The sequence below is a fragment of the Brachyhypopomus gauderio genome, unplaced genomic scaffold (assembly GCF_052324685.1).
Source record: "Brachyhypopomus gauderio isolate BG-103 unplaced genomic scaffold, BGAUD_0.2 sc50, whole genome shotgun sequence".
Classification (NCBI taxonomy): domain Eukaryota; kingdom Metazoa; phylum Chordata; class Actinopteri; order Gymnotiformes; family Hypopomidae; genus Brachyhypopomus; species Brachyhypopomus gauderio.
Window position 1 is genome coordinate 1,957,528 of NW_027506875.1, and position 19,781 is coordinate 1,977,308.

General features: G+C 47.0%; 1 protein-coding gene across 2 annotated transcripts; it reads left to right on the forward strand.

The window, feature by feature from the left end:
- Positions 1-148: 148 nt before the first annotated feature.
- LOC143487760 (arf-GAP with Rho-GAP domain, ANK repeat and PH domain-containing protein 1) lies at positions 149-19,753 on the forward strand. Of its 2 annotated transcripts, none has more exons than XM_076986905.1 (24): positions 149-566; positions 915-1,003; positions 1,112-1,170; positions 3,249-3,456; positions 3,590-3,658; positions 4,100-4,222; positions 4,391-4,451; positions 4,547-4,667; positions 4,742-4,899; positions 5,004-5,110; positions 6,439-6,638; positions 6,998-7,083; positions 10,043-10,225; positions 10,319-10,475; positions 10,629-10,679; positions 10,911-11,034; positions 11,207-11,306; positions 12,037-12,232; positions 12,895-12,940; positions 14,543-14,718; positions 16,107-16,316; positions 16,672-16,777; positions 17,210-17,357; positions 19,371-19,753. In XM_076986905.1, exons 2-24 carry the CDS (start codon positions 939-941, stop codon positions 19,416-19,418), a joined length of 2,802 nt encoding a protein of 933 aa, XP_076843020.1. In that variant the 5' UTR covers positions 149-566; positions 915-938; the 3' UTR covers positions 19,419-19,753. The 2 variants fall into 2 exon arrangements, with proteins under 2 accessions (XP_076843020.1, XP_076843021.1); XM_076986906.1 differs by having other exon boundaries at positions 151-566; positions 3,252-3,456.
- Positions 19,754-19,781: the final 28 nt, after the last annotated feature.

Here is a 19,781-nt window from a genome sequence, read left to right on the forward strand (position 1 = left end):
AAGAGCTTTGTAAACACGCGGGCGCCAGTGGAGATGATCGATTATTCGTGGTGTTAAAATCTTCCAAACTCACTTATAATCGAATAAAGGCCATTTAGTCGGGCTCGTGACGTCATCGGAGCGCTGTTCGTCTCAGCGCACAGATTCACATCACGTTTTACGGGGAAAGAATATGTTTGTTTTTACCATTTTTAATTAACATTCTGAACTTTAGTAACTTACTAAACTACTCAATACCATGATTGAAGGTTCTGCCGCACATATGTTAACGGTTTCGCCTTCACTACAGTTGTGTTTCTGTGGCAGGTAACTACAGTCCTACCGGTTACACTCTGGAGCTGTTGTGTTTTTTTTTAATGCAGACCAACCCCAAGCCGTCAGCAAAAAAACACTCAGCGAAACGGGTAAAACAAAGTGGACCGACCGGTTCATCCGAAACAACAAAACTGGATTTAGTCACAATGACATACGAGCACAGTCTTAATTCCCCCGAGGATCGGCTACTGTAAATCCGACTATCATATGAGCGATTAAGACGGACGTATTTTGTCTATTATTCTAAGCAGGTATGTACTGTGTCGTGTTTTCTATCTTCATCAATGAGATTATAAGAGTTTCAATTGTTTTTTGGTGTTGCCATACCGTGGCATTTTAGTAAATGTGATGAGGAAGTCACCTTTGACCAGAAGTAAGGTGTGTACTGATTTTTAAAATAAGAAACTTGATTTAGTTTTTACATTGTCGTTGTCACTGCAGGACCCCGTTTGAGTTGCCCTTTTATTTTTTAGCTATTTGTTTTTCATTTGTAGCCTGTAGTCAGGCTAGTTACATGTGAGGTAATTTTATTTCTGCACATTAAAGCAACTGTAAGTCTAAATGTAAGAAGTTGTCATTGTTTTTTAACTTCTCTACAGATCTTCACGTCCTCCTGTTCTGACATGTCTGCTCCAGTTCCAAAGCCACGGGCCAGATATAAGATCTCAGTCAACCCCTCCACTGAAAGGTGAGCAGGTGTCAGAAGTGAGGCAAACCCAAACATCCTAAACACTGTGTTTGTATGACTAATTTTTCTCAGTGTATCTAAAGGAGGGTCTTTCTGTTTGGTGTGTAGTAATGGTGAGGCAGAAAAACCAGAGGCAAACTGTGGAAATCCTGGAACGATCAGCTCAGGTAAGATGTACGACTTACTGCATCCGAAATAGAAGAAACAGCATTTCTGTCGTGTGCGTGTGATACAGACCCCAGACACACTGTGTGCATGTGATACAGACCCCAGACACACTGTGTGGGTGTGATACAGACCCCAGTTACACTGTGTGGGTCGTGAGGGTGTGATACGGACCCCAGACACACTGTGTGGGTGTGATACAGACCCCAGTTACACTGTGTGGGTCGTGAGGGTGTGATACAGACCCCAGATACACTTTGTGGGTGTGATACAGACCCCAGATACACTGTGTGGGTCGTGAGGGTGTGATACAGACCCCAGATACACTTTGTGGGTGTGATACAGACCCCAGACACACTGTGTGGGTGTGATACAGACCCCAGACACACTGTGTGGATCGTAAGGGTGTGATACAGACCCCAGTTACACTGTGTGGGTGTGATACAGACCCGAGATACACTGTGTGGGATGTGAGGGTGTGATACAGACCCCAGACACACTGTGTGGGTGTGATACAGACCCCAGATACACTGTGTGGGTGTGATACAGACCCCAGTTACACTGTGTGGGTGTGAAACAGACCCCAGACACATTGTGTGGGTCGTGGGGGTGTGATACAGATCCCAGTTACACTGTGTGGGTGTGATACAGACCCCAGATACACTGTGTGGGTCGTGGGGGTGATGCAGACCCCAGTTACACTGTGTGGGTGTGATACAGACCCCAGACACACTGTGTGGATTGTGAGGGTGTGATACAGACCCCAGTTACACTGTGTGGGTCGTGTGGGTGTGATACAGACCCAAAATACACTTTGTGGTTTGTGTGGGTGTGATACAGACCCCAGATACACTGTGTAATTTACACTGCTGTTTATGTTGTGTGGTTCATTTGCCTTTTTTTAACAATCAGTGTAGTCTAGGCACCTGTCCAGGTGCTCTGATGGTATGATGGTGTATGTGAGATGACCCACATGGCTCACATGGATGTGCTTGAGAATGTTTCCACTCATTGTGATAACGAACATTGACATTTTACCGCTAATCTAAGAGACATTCCAGCCATATTCAAGACAGTGGCAGGTGACTGACATCATGGGGGTTAGGTCATGTGAGACAAGGAAAGATGTCAGGCCTGTGTTGTAAGTTAGACGATAAGTGATGTCACAGCATGGGCCGGTTTGTTGTGTTGAACATCTTCCCGTGTGAAGTGGACACGGTTCCTGTAGTGACACACTGCACCTCCTGTCTGATCAGGTGTCCTCCATAAACCACAGACGGGATCATGTCTGTTTCTGCTGTGTATAGAGTGTCTACACCAGCACGCATTTCTCTCTCTGTAGAAACTCTCCCTGTGAAAACCCACTTTTGCCTACATTAATATTATTTACATAATTTGGCAGATGGTCTTATCCAAAGCTGCAGACGTGTGTGTGTGTGTGTGTGTGTGTGTGTGTGCGTGCACCCTGGAATCTGACCCCATGACCTCACTGTACCAGCCTGCTTCGCCAGGTGAGCAGGAGCTGTTTCACGGTGCTGTGTTGCTAGGTTACACTGCTGACTCCTTCCTTGTGTGCATTGGTGGGTGTGAGGGCGGTGGGACGGCCCTCAGTGGGACGGCCCTCAGTGGGACGGCCCTCTGTGGGACGGCCCTCTGTGGGATGGCCCTCAGTGGGACGGCCCTCTGTTGTGAGCGTTTGATGGACCCTGTGGACCCCAAGAGTTCTTCAGTTGGAGCTCTTCGTGGGGAAGAGTTCTTCAGTTGGAGCTCTTCGTGGGGAAGAGATCTTCAGTTGGAGCTCTTCGTGGGGAAGAGATCTTCAGTTGGAGCTCTTCGTGGGGAAGAGATCTTCAGTTGGAGCTCTTCGTGGGGAAGAGTTCTTCAGTTGGAGCTCTTCGTGGGGAAGAGTTCTTCAGTTGGAGCTCTTCGTGGGGAAGAGTTCTTCAGTTGGAGCTCTTCGTGGGGAAGAGATCTTCAGTTGGAGCTCTTCGTGGGGAAGAGTTCTTCAGTTGGAGCTCTTCGTGGGGAAGAGTTTTTCTGCTTCCTGCTTTCTACAATCTGTCCTTTGGTTCCTCATAAGCAGTCGATATGAGCTTCAGCGGTGGGACATCTGAGACGTTCGTCTCTCCCCCTCTCATCCCGCTGACGTCCCTGGATGAAGAGATGAGGACTGAAACCCAGTGCAACTCAGACTCCTCAAGTGATGAGTGTCCTGTGTCTCAACCCTGCAAATCACCCCAGCCCTCCGCTCCACCTGCCGACCAACACCACGACACTGTAGACAGGAAGTGGGTAGAACTCATTTCTGTTAGTATTTTTAAGTTGCTTTTGTATTATGTTGTTGGTAGACTGAACCTTTAACATGCATAATAATGCAATAAAATGTTTAATTAAATTACAAAATTGTTGTTTTTTTTTCAGTGTACCTCAGGCGAGTGTTGAGGACACCCAGTCAGCACAGCCAATACAGACCAAAACCAAGAAACCACGGTAGGACTCAGCGTGCCAGGGCCAGATAGGCACTACATACTTCTGGTAGAGTTCTAGTACACCAGTTCTAGTACACAGTTCTAATGCAATTCTAGTTAAAGTTTCCTTAATTACATTATTTTCTACTGTAAAACAGGGAGGTGAGGTGTGATTTGTTTTTAGAGATGTATCTTCTATATGTGCCACTAGTCCACTTTGGGTGGCATTTTTTAAATGGCTGAACAGAATGTTGTTTATTTCTGTAAATGTCCCAGTGGTGATGTTGTGGTCCTGTCCCTGCTGTGGTCCTGTCCCTGCTGTGGTCCTGTCCCTGCTGTGGTCCTGTCCCTGTTGTGGTCCTGTCCCTGCTGTGGTCCTGTCCCTGCTGTGATCCTGTCCCTGCTGTGATCCTGTCCCTGCTGTGGTTTTCTTTGAAGGTGTCTGTTTTCTATCTTGCTCTAGTGCTGCCACTATCCGTGTGAGCAGGAGAAAACAAGCGGCACCAGGCTCTGCCAGCAGGGGGAGCTCTCCCAGAGAGAGCGCCGTGGCTCGCTCCAGCTGGCTGGACTTCTGGAAGGGCCGCAAGTAACTGACGCTCCGTTAATCTGATGTTAATCTGACGTTAATCCGTTAATCTGATGTTAATCCGTTAATCTGACGTTAATCTGATGTTAATCCGTTAATCTGCTGCTCCGCTTGGACATGCTGGACACTACACAAGTGTAATATGTTTTTACTCCCTGTTATCTCTAGGCACAATGTTCTGTGGGCCACCTTTGATGGTCAGGTGATGTCTCTGTGGAAAAAGCGCTCGGTAACTCGCTGAGGCTCTTACTTCTTCTTGAGATTATTCAACATTATGCAAACCCACTTTTGTGATGGCAGCAAACTCCCACTTTTTCACCGTAGGACAAGTTCACAGAGTACGTCTTCCACGTCTCGAGCATCTCCAGTGTGCGTTCACAGGACAGAGGGCGATTCTCCATATATTTCCGCAAAAAGCACTTTGAGTTCATGGCTCACAACGAAGGTGACGGCGGTTCCTCTGTGTTCTGCTCTCTGTCCTCGTCGTGTTCCTGGTTCTCACACCCCCTCTGGTTGCAGCTGTGCAGGAAGGCTGGGTTTCATCGCTACATGCGTCCAGAGGCCAAGACCCGCCGGCACCACCTGAGCGACACGGCTCTCTGGCGATGAAGGACCAGCGCAGTAAGGTGTACGTCGCCATCTGTGGACACAACCTGTGGATCTACAGCAGCAAAGAGGTGCAGAGAGACGTGAGACGCACACGTCCTCATTCACGCCTGCATAGTGGACGATATTTTGATGAGGGAAAACTCAAACGTGCTGTTTTGATCTTGCGTAATAGGACTTTACATTGGGTCTGGGGATGACCATCGTGTCCATGAATGTGGCATCTGTGAAGCAGACTGGACGCCACAGCTTCAACCTGATCACACCATATAGAACATTTAAGTGAGTCTTCCTGCATAGTTTGAACCTGATCACACCATATAAAACATTTAAGAGAGGCTTTCTGCACAGTTTGAACCTGATCACACCATATACAACATGTGAGTCTTTCTGCGCAGTTTTAACCTGATTACACCATATAAAACATTTAAGAGAGTCTTTCTGCACAGTTTTAACCTGATCACAGCATATAGAACATTTAAGTGAGTCTTTCTGCACAGTTTGAACTGGATCACACCATATACAACATTTAAGTGAGTCTTTCTGCACAATGTTAGACTGGTCACCTTATAGAGCATTTAAGTGAGCCTTTTACAGCATGATCACACAAGCAAAAGGCAGAGAAGACATGTAGTCAAACATAAACCTCTTCGTTAAGAGACTGTGCATGAGATTAGTAATTAACTGATGGTTCACCTGTGGTTTATCTGCGATGTTGAGGGAGTGTGTGTGTGGGACAGAGGAGAGAAGGAGATTATTAGATGGGAATTAAGGATGGGAGGGTGGGTAGACATGCAGATAAACAATCTAATATATTGACAGGTAGATAGAAAGATGTAGGAAGAGAGAGAATGCGAGTTTAACCTTTAGAATAACCAGTGTGTCACATCTTGGAGGGGTCATCCATCCACATAGAGTGTGGCCAGTGCAATAACATTCTGTCCTGATAGGGAGTTAGTTAGTGATCGTGATAATCATAGTGATAACGATAGTGACAGTGTTAGTGATGGAGATAGTGTTAGTGATAATCATGGTGATAGTGATTCTGATAGTGTTAGTGATGGTGATAATCATGGTGATAGTGATATGATAGTGATTGTGTTAGTGACAGTGAATCATGGTGATGGTGATAGTGTTAGTGATAGTGATAATCATGGTGATAGTGATGGAGATAGTTTTAGTGATAATGATAGTAATAGTAATAATGATAGTGATATGTGATAGTGATAATCATAGTGATAGTGTTAGTGATATTGATGGAGAAAGTGATAGTGATAGTATTAGTGATAATCATGGTAATAGTGTAAGTGATATTGATGGAGAAAGTGATAGTGATAATTATGGTGATACTGTTAGTGATATTGATGGAGAAAGTGATAGTGTTAGTGATAATCATGGTGATAGTGTTAGTGATATTGATGGAGAAAGTGATAGTGTTAGTGATATTGATGGAGAAAGTGATAGTGATATTGATGGAGAAAGTGATAGTGATAATCATGGTGATAGATTTAGTGATAGTTGGTACTGGGATGTCAGTCTGAGCACACACACTTCTCCAGGATTTTTCAAACCAGCTGCTGTTCTAACTGCCCCTTTGCACTCGATTTCAGCTTCTCAGCAGACTCCTCACGAGATCTGGCTGCCTGGCTGGACTATCTGAACAAGGTGATCCGCAATGCCCTATCCTGCAGCCAGGTGGCACTGCGCCTTTGGGCCAGTCCATGGAACAAAGTGTGTGGTGACTGCGGCAGCCCCAACCCAGAGTGGGCTTCCATTAACCTGCTGCTGGTCATCTGTGAAGCGTGTGCAGGTGAGTGGGCGGGGCTAAAACAGAGTGAACTCTCATTAACCTGCTGGTCATCTGTGAGACGTGTGAGTGGGCGGGGCTGAGTGGGTCCTGCGTGATGTCTTATGTGGTCCTGCGTGATGTCTAATGTGACCTGCGTGATGTCTAATGTGGTCCTGCGTGATGTCTAATGTGGTCCTGCGTGATGTCTAATGTGGTCCTGCGTGATGTCTTATGTGGTCCTGCGTGATGTCTAATGTGGTCCTGCGTGATGTCTAATGTGGTCCTGCGTGATGTCTAATGTGGTCCTGCATGATGTCTTATGTGGTCCTGCGTGATGTCTAATGTGGTCCTGCGTGATGTCTAATGCGGTCTCTTTTCAGGAATCCATCGCTCTCTGAGTTCTAACAGGTCCAAAGTGCGCAGTCTAAAACTTGACAGTAAGGTGTGGACAGAACCTCTGATTCAGGTATGTTTAGAGTGACACTAACTAAAACCTCAGAATGTGTCAGCTGTCATTAATGATGTCAAATTGTCAAATAGATGATTATAGATTAATATAAATTATTATAGGTATTTGATTCACAAATGATAGAGACAGTGAGATAAATTACGTTATGGAACCGGCTAGGTGCTGCAAATATGAGTGTGTGTGTGGACGTGCTGCGATGTGTCATTGTGAGTGTGGACGAGCTGTGGGATGTGAGTGAGAGTGTGAGTATGAGTGTAAGTATGATTGAGAGTGTGAGTGAGAATGTGTGTGAGAGTAAGTTTGAGTGTGAGCGTGAATGAGAGTGTGAGTATGAGTGAGAATGGGTGAGTGTATGTGTGTGTAAGTGAGTGTGAGTTAGAGTGTGAGTACGAGCAGCCCCGTCGACAGGGGGGGACAACCGGGTCTGTTGTCCCGGGCCCCAGGGCCAGGGGGGCCCATCAATGAGCCCAGCAATTTATTTTTTATTTAAAGTCTATAATTTTTAAATAATCTTGAAATCTTTCATTAATATAAAATTCTGTACTCAAAATAAACTCAATGGCTAAAATATATATGTTTTTTTTACCTATCTGCATATTTTCCATTAAGTGCATACACCCCCGCATCCCACTGAAAATGGTTTGATCCAGCACCGACCGTAACCGGCTGGTACCCGCACAACAGCGGGAAATACAGTGGTGGATAGTTAAAGTAAATACAGAAATCTGGAGCGCAGAAAAGAAAGGAAAACATTTACCTGACGAATTTTAATGTTGCATTGTGTTCCAGGTTTGAAAAGTGCTGGAATTTAGGCTAAAGTACTTGAAAATGCTTGAAATTGTAACTACTTCGTTTCACAACAAATAGCTGTCTGACTGAACAGTTCTCGTGAAGACGTTAAGATTGGGCGTTTTGAAAATAAACAACCAATAAATAATGTGATAAAAAGCGAATTATTTCGAGTATATGTATAAATATTTAACTTTATTAAGTTTAACGTGCTGGAAATTATTGAAATGGACCTTTAAAGTGAAGTACAAGTGATTTAATTCCACATTATAAAGGTGTATGAACCCTGCAAACATGACTTTGTTCATTGCGCTGAAGCACGTCGCGCGCGAAGTTACAAAAGTCAAGAGGTGCACGACCTCGCGAATGGACAGCGCGCGAGGCACTCGCACACGGGCGGTGCCACTGCGATTACGTCATTTTCGCGCGAACCCTCGCGCCGCTCGCGACGCGTCAAATATAAACCAGTCAGCTGTCAGAAACAGCTTTGATGTGTGGCTATATTATATACTATATGACCTAACAGAAGGATTGTCAAATGACGAAATTCAAATGACGTGCGCCGGGGGAAGGGGGGGGCACATTAAACTTTCTTGTCCCGGGCCCTAGCAAGACTGTCAACGGGCCTGAGTACGAGTGAGTGTGTGTGACAGTGTGAGTATGAGTGAGTGTGAGAGTGTGAGTGAGAGAGTAAGTGTGAGAGAGTTAGAGAGTAAGTGTGAGAGAGTTAGAGAGTAAGTGTGAGTGTGAGTTAGAGTGAGTGAGAGTGTGAGTTAGAGAGTGAGTGTGAGTTAGACAGTGAGTGTGAGTTAGACAGTGAGTGTGAGTTAGAGTGAGTGTGAGTTAGAGAGTGAGTGAGAGTGTGTGTGAGTTGAAGTAAATGTGAGTGTGAGTTAGAGAGTGAGTGAGTGAGAGTGAGTTAGAGAGTGAGTGTGAGTTAGAGTGAGTGTTAGAGTGAGTGTGAGTTAGAGAGTAAGTGAGAGTGTGAGTTAGAGAGTAAGTGTGAGTGAGAGTGTGAGTTAGAGAGTGAGTGTAAGTTAGAGAGTAAATGTGAGTGAGAGTGTGTGTGTGAGTGTGTGTGAGTTAGAGTGAGTGTGAGTTAGAGTGAGTGTGAGTTAGAGTGAGTGTGAGTTAGAGTGAGTGTGAGTTAGAGTGAGTGTGAGTTAGAGAGTAAATGTTAGTGTGAGTTAGAGAGTGAGTGAGTGTGTGTGTGTGAGTTAAGAGTGAGTGTGAGTTAGAGAGTAAATGTGAGTGTGAGTTAGAGTAAATGTTAGTGTGAGTTAGAGAGTGAGTGAGTGAGTGAGAGTGTGTGTGTGAGTTAGAGAGTGAGTACGAGTGAGAGTGTGTGTGACAGTGTGAGTGTTTGAGTGAGAGTGTGATTTAGAGAGTAAGTGTGAGAGAGTGAGTTAGAGTAAGTGTGAGTTAGAGAGTAAGTGAGTGAGAGTGTGAGTTAGAGAGTGAGTGTGAGTTAGAGTAAATGTGGGTGTGAGTTAGAGAGTGAGTGAGTGTGTGTGTGAGTGTGTGAGTTAGAGTGAGTGAGAGTTAGAAAGTAAATGTGAGTGTGAGTTTGAGTGTGAGTTAGTGTTGGTGTGAGTTAGAGAGTAAGTGTGAGTGAGAGTGTGAGTTAGAGAGTAAGTGTGAGTGTGTGTGTGAGTTAGAGAGTAAATGTGAGTGAGTGTGAATTAGAGTGTGTGTGTGAGTGTGTGAGTTAGGAGTGAGTGTGAGTTAGAGAGTAAATGTGAGTGTGAGTTAGAGAGTGAGTGTGAGTTAGAGAGTGAGTGTGAGTTAGAGTAAGTGTGAGTGAGAGTGAGTTTGAGTTAGAGAGTGAGTGTGAGTTAGAGTAAATGTGAGTGAGTTAGAGAGTGAGTGAGTGTGAGTTAGAGAGTGAGTGAGAGTGTGTGAGTTAGTGAGTGTGAGTTAGAGAGTGAGTGTGAGTTAGAGAGTGAGTGAGTGAGAGTTAGTGAGTGAGTGTGAGTTAGAGAGTGAGTGAGTGAGAGTTAGTGAGTGAGTGTGAGTTAGAGAGTGAGTGAGTGTGAGTTAGAGTGAGTGAGTGTGAGTTAGTGAGTTTGAGTTAGAGAGTGAGTGTGAGTTAGAGAGTAAATGTGAATGAGAGTGTGAGTTAGAGTAAGTGTGAGTTAGAGAGTAAGTGTGCACTTGCTCTCTGCAGCTCTTCGTGATCTATGGAAACAAAGCAGCCAATAATGTTTGGGGCCACAACGTCCCAGCAGCAGAGCAGATCCTGCCAGACGCACCACAAGACCAGCGCACAGACTTCATCTGTGCCAAATACCAGAGGGGCCGGTACCGTCGCCAGCACCCTCTGAGCTACAGTCAGACCCAGCTGAACAAGGTGGGTCCTGGAGCAGCTCGCGCACACGCTTGTTCTCCCGTTCAGTGTGTTCAACAGGAAACTGTGTGTGTGGCTGTTCCGTTGCGGGTGTAGAGGCTGTGTGAGGTGGTGACTGGGGATGACGTAGAGGAGACGCTGTCTCTGCTGTGTTCGGGGGCGAAGGTTCTCAACTGCCCCTCAGCCATCACCCTCGCAGAGACCGCCGGCCAGGCGCTGCAGACCGAGCTGCTCCGACACAACGAGTTTGTAGGTGAGAAGGTCCTGGGATGTTCTGCTCCTTCCACAGTGCTCAAGGGTGATGCTGCCATCATGGTGGTTCAATTGGTCATGAAACATCTGGAGCTCTTTGGTGGTCCTCCACCTTGATTTAAGTCTTGGCTAATAGATGTGTGTTGTTTTACAGACACGCCCGACTTTGACAAGCAGCGACGACAAAGCTCTCGACACCAGGCAGGTGAGATTGTCCTGCTGCAGGATTCTGTGGTGTTTTTATTGTTTTTACAGGTGTTAGTTAAATACATACATTCATTCATACATACTTACTGACTTACTGTTACTGATCCCAGGGGGGAATACTAGATGTTGTGTGTTTATGTATATTTCATAGTTTAACATGCATATGATGCATTTTCGTTGTCTGGTGCTTGTCTGTGTGTGTGTGTGTGTGTGTGTGTGTTCTGAACAGGACTGGAAGAGCTTCATGGGAAACTGGACGATGAGCGTTTCTTGTTCTCACAGGAGAACGACTCTGCAGCTTGTGATGTACTTGACCTTAAGGAGGTTATCTCCATATTTGACCTCTCCACAAGGTGAGATTACTACGAGGGCTGTGTGTGTCAACACATGTTTCCAGAATTGAATAGACAATACTGGTTGTATGTAGGTTGATTTTTGATCAAAATATGCTACACTCCACATAGGTATGTGTGAGTAAGCACATGAAAGACATTAAGTGTGTGTGTGTGTGTGTGTGCGCTGCAGGAACACTCATGAGTTTGAGGTCCTCACTCTGACAGACAGTCTGAAGTGTAATTCAGATGCACGAGACTCTCTGCTCACTCACATGCTGTACATTATCAGGGTATGAACCAACCAGTAAAGCAGAGACACTCTACACACACTCACGCTCTACACACACTCACGCTCTACACACGCTCTACACACACTCACACTCTACACACACTCACGCTCTACACACTACACATGATCTACATACACTCTACACACACTACACGCACTCTATACACACTCACACTCTACACATGCTCTACATACTCTACTCACACTCTACATTCTACACACACTACACTCTACATGCTCTCTACACACACTCACACTCTACATGCTCTCTACACACACTCTTTACATGCTCTACACCAGGGGTGCCCACAGTTTTCAGCTTGCGAGCTACTTATAAGATGACCAAGTCAGAAAGATCTACCGGGATGGCGGCGAACGTAATTTGTTGAGCGGGGGGGGGGGGGGGGGGGGGGGGGGGTGGCGAACGTAATTTGTTGAGTGGATTGCAGATTGGCTACCGTGAATGTCAATCAAAATACAACCGTCAGTGCAGATGTGCGATTCATCTACTACTATTTTATGTGACGCGATCTACGCACATTCCTTCGCGATCGACCGACACGTCGGTCGATCGCGATCGACGTAATGAGCACCCCTGCTCTACACACACTCACACTCTACACACACACTCTACACACCCTCACTCTCCATACACTGTCTATACACCCTCACACTCTTTACACTCTCTACACACACACACTCCTCACGGCTCTTCCTCATGGGTCCTCCAGGTGGTGGTGCCGGGGCCCCTGGCAGCTGAAGAGCTGGATGGAGTGATGGCCGTGTCCAGACTGTCTCTGCTGGAGGGAGGGCAGCTGCATCACGTGGACGTGTGGGCATCACTCCGGCCGGGGGAGCTGCTGTTCTACCCCTCACAGCCCCACGACCTGCAGAGGGCCCTGCCCCTCAGCCCACACACCCACTACAGTGAGGAGCTTCTCTCTGTAGGCCATCTAGAGTCTATAGACTGCATCACTGCTACAGTTTATTTTAAAGGATCGCTATGTTGAAATCACGTGTTATGCTGTGGTAAAACAGGAGGTACACCAGACACAACTCAACACGTGTGTTTGAGGCGTGAACTCAACTCAACAACACGTGTGTTTGAGGCGTGAACTCAACAGCACGTGTGTTTGAGGCGTGAACTCAACAGCACGTGTGTTTGACGCGTGAACTCAACTCAACAGCACGTGTGTTTGAGGCGTGAACTCAACTCAACAGCACGTGTGTTTGAGGCGTGAACTCAACTCAACAGCACGTGTGTTTGAGGCGTGAACTCAACTCAACAGCACGTGTGTTTGAGGCGTGAACTCAACTCAACAACACGTGTGTGTGAGGCGTGAACTCAACTCAACAACACGTGTGTTTGAGGCGTGAACTCAACTCAACAACACGTGTGTTTGAGGCGTGAACTCAACTCAACAACACGTGTGTTTGAGGCGTGAACTCAACTCAACAGCACGTGTGTTTGAGGCGTGAACTCAACTCAACAACATGTGTGTTTGAGAACACAGGTCCAGTGCTGGTGCTTCAAAGCTGATGACTGGGTGGTGATGTCACTGTATTAATATGATTTTATCATTTTGCAGGTCTACGTGCTTCTGAGAACATCATTGAAGTTATCGCAGCAGGAAAGTAAGTGCAGTGCACACGCTCACTCCTCAATGCACACTCAATGCAATGCACACATTGACCAGACCCTCCAGAAAGTCGCGATGTTGCGATTTGCAACTACAACGCAACTTCAAGCAAACCCCGCGAATTCAGGGCGGTGTTGCAACTTCAGCCAATCACCGCAACTTTCCCGCAAATTTGACCAATCACTGATGTCGTATTGATGTGACGTCGACAAACTCCCGCCTTACTTCCGTATATACGTTCAAGAGGAGCAGACTGAAAGCAGCATGATCGCGGCAAAAAGAACGGGAAAAGCAGTATCCCGGTACACTACATGAAAGCGGGGATAAACTGTCCAGATCCGACCCGCGAATTGATTATCTATGGCCCCCTGGATGATATTTAATTACTATTAGAACCGGCCCGCAGGCCACAGCCGCCCGATGGTGTTTTGCACGCACAAACACTACATTCCCCACAATGCAACGGTAGCCCGCGAAGTCACTGCAGCGCACGCAAGTGGCGAGGGTCTGAGATAAAGTTTATAAGTTTAAACTTTAAACTGAGATAAAGTTTATTTATCTCTGATCCATATCTATGAGTTACTAGTTCGCTCTGGCGCCAACCACTGGCGATCGATCTCGATATAATACTTAATTTGTGTCCATTTTACAGGCCGCCCGGGTAACAACTTACGTTCGCTAACCCCGCCCCCCCGTCAACAATTAATGTTCGCCACCCCCTCCAGATTCAAATCTCACTTCAAGCGATCTTGAAAAGTTGGCAACCCTGAATAAATAGGTAAATAGATAATTAAAATGGACTACTAAATAGAGGAAACCATACAACATTTACTCCCTATTGTAATGTACTCATAAAAAAGCAAAAACACACCGCAACTTCCATCGCAATTTTTTTGAAAAACACCCGCAACATCAAACATTTTAGCCCGCAACAATCACAAAAAAGGCCCGCGAAATCCTGGTGGGACTGATTGACTCCTCAATGCACACTCAATGCAATGCACACTCCTCAATGCACACTCAATGCAATGCACACATTCACTCCTCAATGCACACTCAATGCAATGCACACTCCTCAATGCACACTCAATGCAATGCACACATTCACTCCTCAATGCACACTCAATGCAATGCACACATTCACTCCTCAATTCACTCCTCAATGCACACTCAATGCAATGCACACATTCACTCCTCAATGCAGTGCACACACTCACTCCTCACACTCACTGCAGTGCACACATTCACTCCACACACACACACACACACACACTCACTCCTCACACTCACTGCACACATTCACACACTCACTGTTAGTTGCTCCCTCACATCTGAATCTGTTCTGAAGCTTTTACCAAACGCTGTTAATGCTAGAGATGAGATCCCTGTAGGACCATTATTATTATTGGTATTATTGCTATTATTATTATTTTAACATGATCTATTTGATTGTGATTTGCTTATTTAAAACGCCTTCAGTTACAAAGGCCTGGTTCAGCTGGTTTACATGAGTGTGTGTATGTAAGGGACACACTACGCTTTGGTGTGTGTGTGTATGTGTGTAAGGGATGCAGTTGTAACCGCTCTGTCCTTGCAGGCCACTCTACCTGCAGTTTGAGCGTGAGCATAGCTGCAGCAGCTGGTACGCCCTGCTGCATAGAGCCGCCTCCAGTGGGAGGAGCCAGCAGCCCTCGCTGTACCGCCTTCCTGCCCGGATGTGTGGCAACGTGCCCCCGGAGGTGGAGCGATGCATCTCCCACATCACTCTGTATGGTGAGACACCTCACACGCTCACTCTGTATCATCTCCCACATCACTCTGTATGGTGAGACACCTCACACGCTCACTCTGTATCATCTCCCACATCACTCTGTATGGTGAGACACCTCACACGCTCACTCTGTATCATCTCCCATATCACTCTCTATGGTGAGACACCTCACACGCTCACTCTGTATCATCTCCCATATCACTCTGTATGGTGAGACACCTCACACGCTCACTCTGTATCATCTCCCACATCACTCTCTATGGTGAGATACCAGCTCAGCTGCTCACACGCTCACTCTGTATCATTTCCCACATCACTCTGTATGGTGATACACCTCACACGCTCACTTTGTATCATCTCCCACATCACTCTCTATGGTGAGATACCAGCTCAGCTGCTCACATGCTCACTCTGTATCATTTCTCACATCACTCTGTATGGTGAGACACCTCACACGCTCACTCTGTATCATCTCCCACATCACTCTCTATGGTGAGATACCAGCTCACACGCTCACTCTGTATCATCTCCCACATCACTCTGTATGGTGAGACACCTCACACGCTCACTCTGTATCATCTCCCACATCACTCTGTATGGTGAGATACCTCACACACTCACTCTGTATCATCTCCCACATCACTCTCTATGGTGAGACACCAGCTCAGCTGCTCACACGGGAGGCAGGAGTCTGATTGAGCATGTGTGTATGTAAAAGTGTTTACTGTAGACTGGGCTGTCTTATAGAGCAGGGTCAGAGTTAAGCCTATAGGGTAGGGTCGGGGTTAACCCGATAGGGTAGGGTCGGGGTTAACCCTATAGATTAGGGTCGGGGTTAACCCTATAGATTAGGGTCGGGGTTAACCCTATAGATTAGGGTCGGGGTTAACCCTATAGAGCAGGGTCGGGGTTAACCCTATAGAGCAGGGTCAGAGTTAACCCTATAGAGCAGGGTCAGAGTTAAGCCTATAGAGCAGGGTCAGAGTTAACCCGATAGGGTAGGGTCGGGGTTAACCCGATAGGGTAGGGTCGGGGTTAACCCGATAGAGTAGGGTCGGGGTTAACCCGATAGGGTAGGGTTAGAGTTAACCCTAGATAGAGTAGGGGCGGGGTTAACTCTATAGAGCAGAGTTAGAGTTAACCCTATAGAGTAGGGGCGGGGTTAACTCTATAGAGCAGAGTTAGAGTTAACCCGATAGGGTAGGGTTAGAGTTAACCCTATAGAGTAGGGGCGGGGTTAACTCTATAGAGCAGAGTTAGAGTTAACTCTATAGAGTAGGCATACAGCAACTATATCAGTGAGTCATGGAGCTGGTCTACAAATCATTCTGATCTGTTACTCATCACACCTCCATTTTAATTGTGTAAATATGCTGTGTGTGTGTCTCAGGGTTAAAGGTGGACGGTCTGTACCGACGTAACGGAATGGTCACTAAAGTCTCCCAGCTGGTGGAAGAGCTACGCGCCTCTCCTATGCTGGCCTTTCTGGGCACCAGTGAGATGGAGGTGTTGGATGTGGCTGGAGCACTAAAGCAGCTCCTGCGTAAGGGGTTCCAGCTCATCCCCCTCACAGACAGGGATGAGTGGGTGCATGCAGCAGGTACAGCAACGGGGCCACGCCCCTAAACACCCACATCACATACGCCAGACTGATGCAGTAGAGCGCCTATCACAACCTCCGATTCACAACACACACTGTTCGTTAGAGGTGGGTGAAGGTGAGTAGAGGTGGGTAGAAGTGGGTAGCATTTGAAAATGGGACATACAGTGAAGAATAAAGACGAAAGATGCTGGCACAGAGTGGCAGGGACAGTAGACCATACCCTAACCCTAGGTCTTTCACGGTATCAGGGATCACTAGGTCAGTGACGGATTGGCCAGTTGTTGCACAATGACTAGCTGCAGTGTTACAGTGGTAAAGTGTTACAGTAACATATGTCCTACTGTGTCCTCAGCCCACACGCAAGAGACCCAGCGACTGCCGGATTACCACAGACTGGTGAAGCGCCTTCCGCTAGATAACAGGGCTACTCTAGCGGCTCTGTGTGGTCACCTCTACTTGTAAGATATAGAAAAACTCTCAATATTATCCAGCTTCTCCGATAGCAGAAGACAGGACTGCAGAGTATTACCTGTGATCCTGGTGTTGCTTCATGTGAAAACCAAACTAAACAGGGGACCTCAGAAGCTTCAAAGATTGACTAAGTATTGATACTGGTATTGAGCCTGTGAGTAGATATGAGCCCTTCAGTGCAGTATTGCAGAACCAGTGTAACAGAACCACGTCTGCTGCACATCTATGAAATGTAAACAGCAGCTTCACTGACCAAACATCCCTCAACAGACTGTTGACACCTGCACCTCTTACACACAGTGGTCAGAACTGACTGTATCCAGAACGCACATGCAGCTTGATTGTGGTCAGGCTTGAAATTTAAGTGGTAAAAAAAGGTTATCAGTGTTCATGATGGATGTGTGTGTGTGTTCTGGTAGAGTCCAGCTGCACAGTCCGGAGAACCGGATGACGGCTCATAATCTGGCCGTGGTGTTTGTGCCAACGCTGTTCCAGGAGCTCGCCATGAACACGGACATGGTGCGACTCACCAAAGAGCTGATCATCCATCACACACTCATCTTCCTGGTGAGCACCTAAAACTCTCCCTCCAGACCCACCGCTACACACCGGCCCACCAGACCAACCGCCCCACCAGACCAACCGCCCCACCAGACCCACCGCCCCACCAGACCAACCGCTACACACCGGCCCACCAGACCCACCGCTACACACCGGCCCACCAGACCCACCGCTACACACCGGCCCACCAGACCCACCGCTACACACCGCCCCTCCAGACCAACCGACCCTCCAGACCGACCGCCCCCCCCAGACCAACCACTACACACCACCCCTCCAGACCCACCGCTACACACCGCCTCATCAGACCGACCCCCCCAAACCAACCGACCCACCGCCCCATCAGACCCACCGCTACACACCGCCCCCTCCAGACCCACCGCCCCTCCAGACCAACCACTAAACACCGCCCCCTCCAGACCAACCGCCCCCCCAGAACCACCGCTACACACCGCCCCCCCCCCCCCAGACCAACCGCTACACACCGCCCCTCTAGGGCTGCACGATTAATCGTATTTTTATCGTTATCGCGATGTGAAGTTTCATGATAAACACATCGAAAGAGCCACGATAACTCCTTGAATAACAGCAAACTCAAATTGCGTTATCCTCGTCCAGCAATAGAGGGAGCTATTCGCGCTGCAGACTATGATCACGTGACGTAAGTAGGCAAGAGGCAGAGTGAGGCAGAGTTGCCAGGTTCTCGGTTTTCACGCCAAATTGGGCTTGTTTGAAAATCCAGCCGCGGGTAAAAATTCTGGGGCCGCGGGGTGCGGTTTTTTGGGCTACTTTTGAGTTGGGCTACTGCGGAAGTTACAAGTCAACACTAAGAATCGATCGCGATATAATACTTAATTTGTCTCCAGTTCACACTCGCAGATTTTGTGCGGAAAGCTTTTGTAGGACCTGGCAACCCTGGAGTGGGGTGAACACGCTCATCAGACACGCGATTTGGTTTAAGCCTGGTTTACACTTGATGCGGCGCGAGGGTCCGGGAGGCGAAAATAACGTAATCGCGGTGGCTTCGCCCGTGTGCAATTGCCTCGCGCGCTGTCGATTCACGAGGTCGTGCACCTCTCGAATTTTGTAAGTTCGCGCGCGCCGCGTCTCGGCGCAATGAGAACAGTCATGTTTGCAGGGTTCATACACCTATACAAGGTGGAATTCAAGCACTTGTATGTCACTTTCAAGGTCCATTTCAATAATTCCCAGCACGTTATTGAATTAAATATTTATACATATACTCTAAATGATTCGAAATAATTCGCTTTTTTTATCACATTATTTAATGGATATTTATTTTCAAAACGCCCAATCTTAACATCTTCGTCCTGGAATTACAAGAGGCTCGTATTTGTTAACGTAATACAAGAGAATTGTTCAGTCAGATATTTGTTGTGAAACGAAGTAGTTACAATTTCAAGCCTTTTCAAATACTTTAGCCTAAATTCCAGCACTTTTCAAACCTGAAACACAAAGCAACATTAAAATTGGTCAGGTAAAAGTTCATTCCCCTGTATTTGAGGGGTGTTTTTTTTTATACTACTAGGCCTACATATCGTTTCGGACAACACTGCAAAGAATGTGACACGGCAAGATTAAACGCTTCCGCCGTTCGCGGAGGTTAACGAGGTGTGCGGAGTCGCTCACTCGTGAAATTATAAACCTAGATTGAATCTATTGTTGAATAAACCTGCAAAATATTTGGAATTATTCTGGATTCATTACACAGTAAAAAACAAAACAAATTAACGTGCTGCTGTTCAGAGAGACACTACATTTCTGTATTTTAATCTTAATTTATCGTGGTTCACATCGATATCGGGATATCCAACAACGTTATCGCACATCGCAATTCTAGTCCATATCGTGCACCCCTACGCCCCTCCAGACCAACCGCCCCCCCCAGACCCACTGCCCCCCCCCCCCCGAACCACCGCTACACCCCCCCCCCCCTCAGACCAACCGCTACACACCGCTCCTCCAGGCAAATAATGTAATGTGTTATTAATTCTTTAGAATAAAGAAGAGGACCCACAGGAGGAAGAAATGATCACCGTCTTCTGAAATGAAGTGTTCTGAAACGTAGCCAAGAGACTCTCAGCCCTGCGTGCTCAGAACCGGGTCACCCGTCTGCGTGCTCCTGTGTGATCAGAACCGGGTCACTCTCACTCACGGACATTTAGAAACCTCAGAAAAATTCAGCGCTCAAAATCCCTTTTAATATACAAGTTGTTACTCATTTGTAAATCGCATGTAGAGCAATAACTTCCTGCTCCTGTAGTCTTGAGGGTAAAATGGTCAATGGTGGGTAGCTGTTCTTTTCAGAGCGTATCGCACACGTAAGCCACAGCACCACCTGTAATACCGAATCAGTCTGGACAAGCCCGGCCAAACCCTCCGTGATTGGAGGTCACTCACTTTTGCAAC

Bases quoted from the DNA above. Each gene is read 5' to 3' on its own strand.
- LOC143487760 (XM_076986905.1), top strand. From the start codon at position 939: ATGTCTGCTCCAGTTCCAAAGCCACGGGCCAGATATAAGATCTCAGTC. The intron at 4,223-4,390 runs GTAACTGACGCT...TGTTATCTCTAG, and splicing joins GACTTCTGGAAGGGCCGCAA to GCACAATGTTCTGTGGGCCA. The intron at 4,452-4,546 runs GTAACTCGCTGA...TTTTCACCGTAG, and splicing joins CTCTGTGGAAAAAGCGCTCG to GACAAGTTCACAGAGTACGT.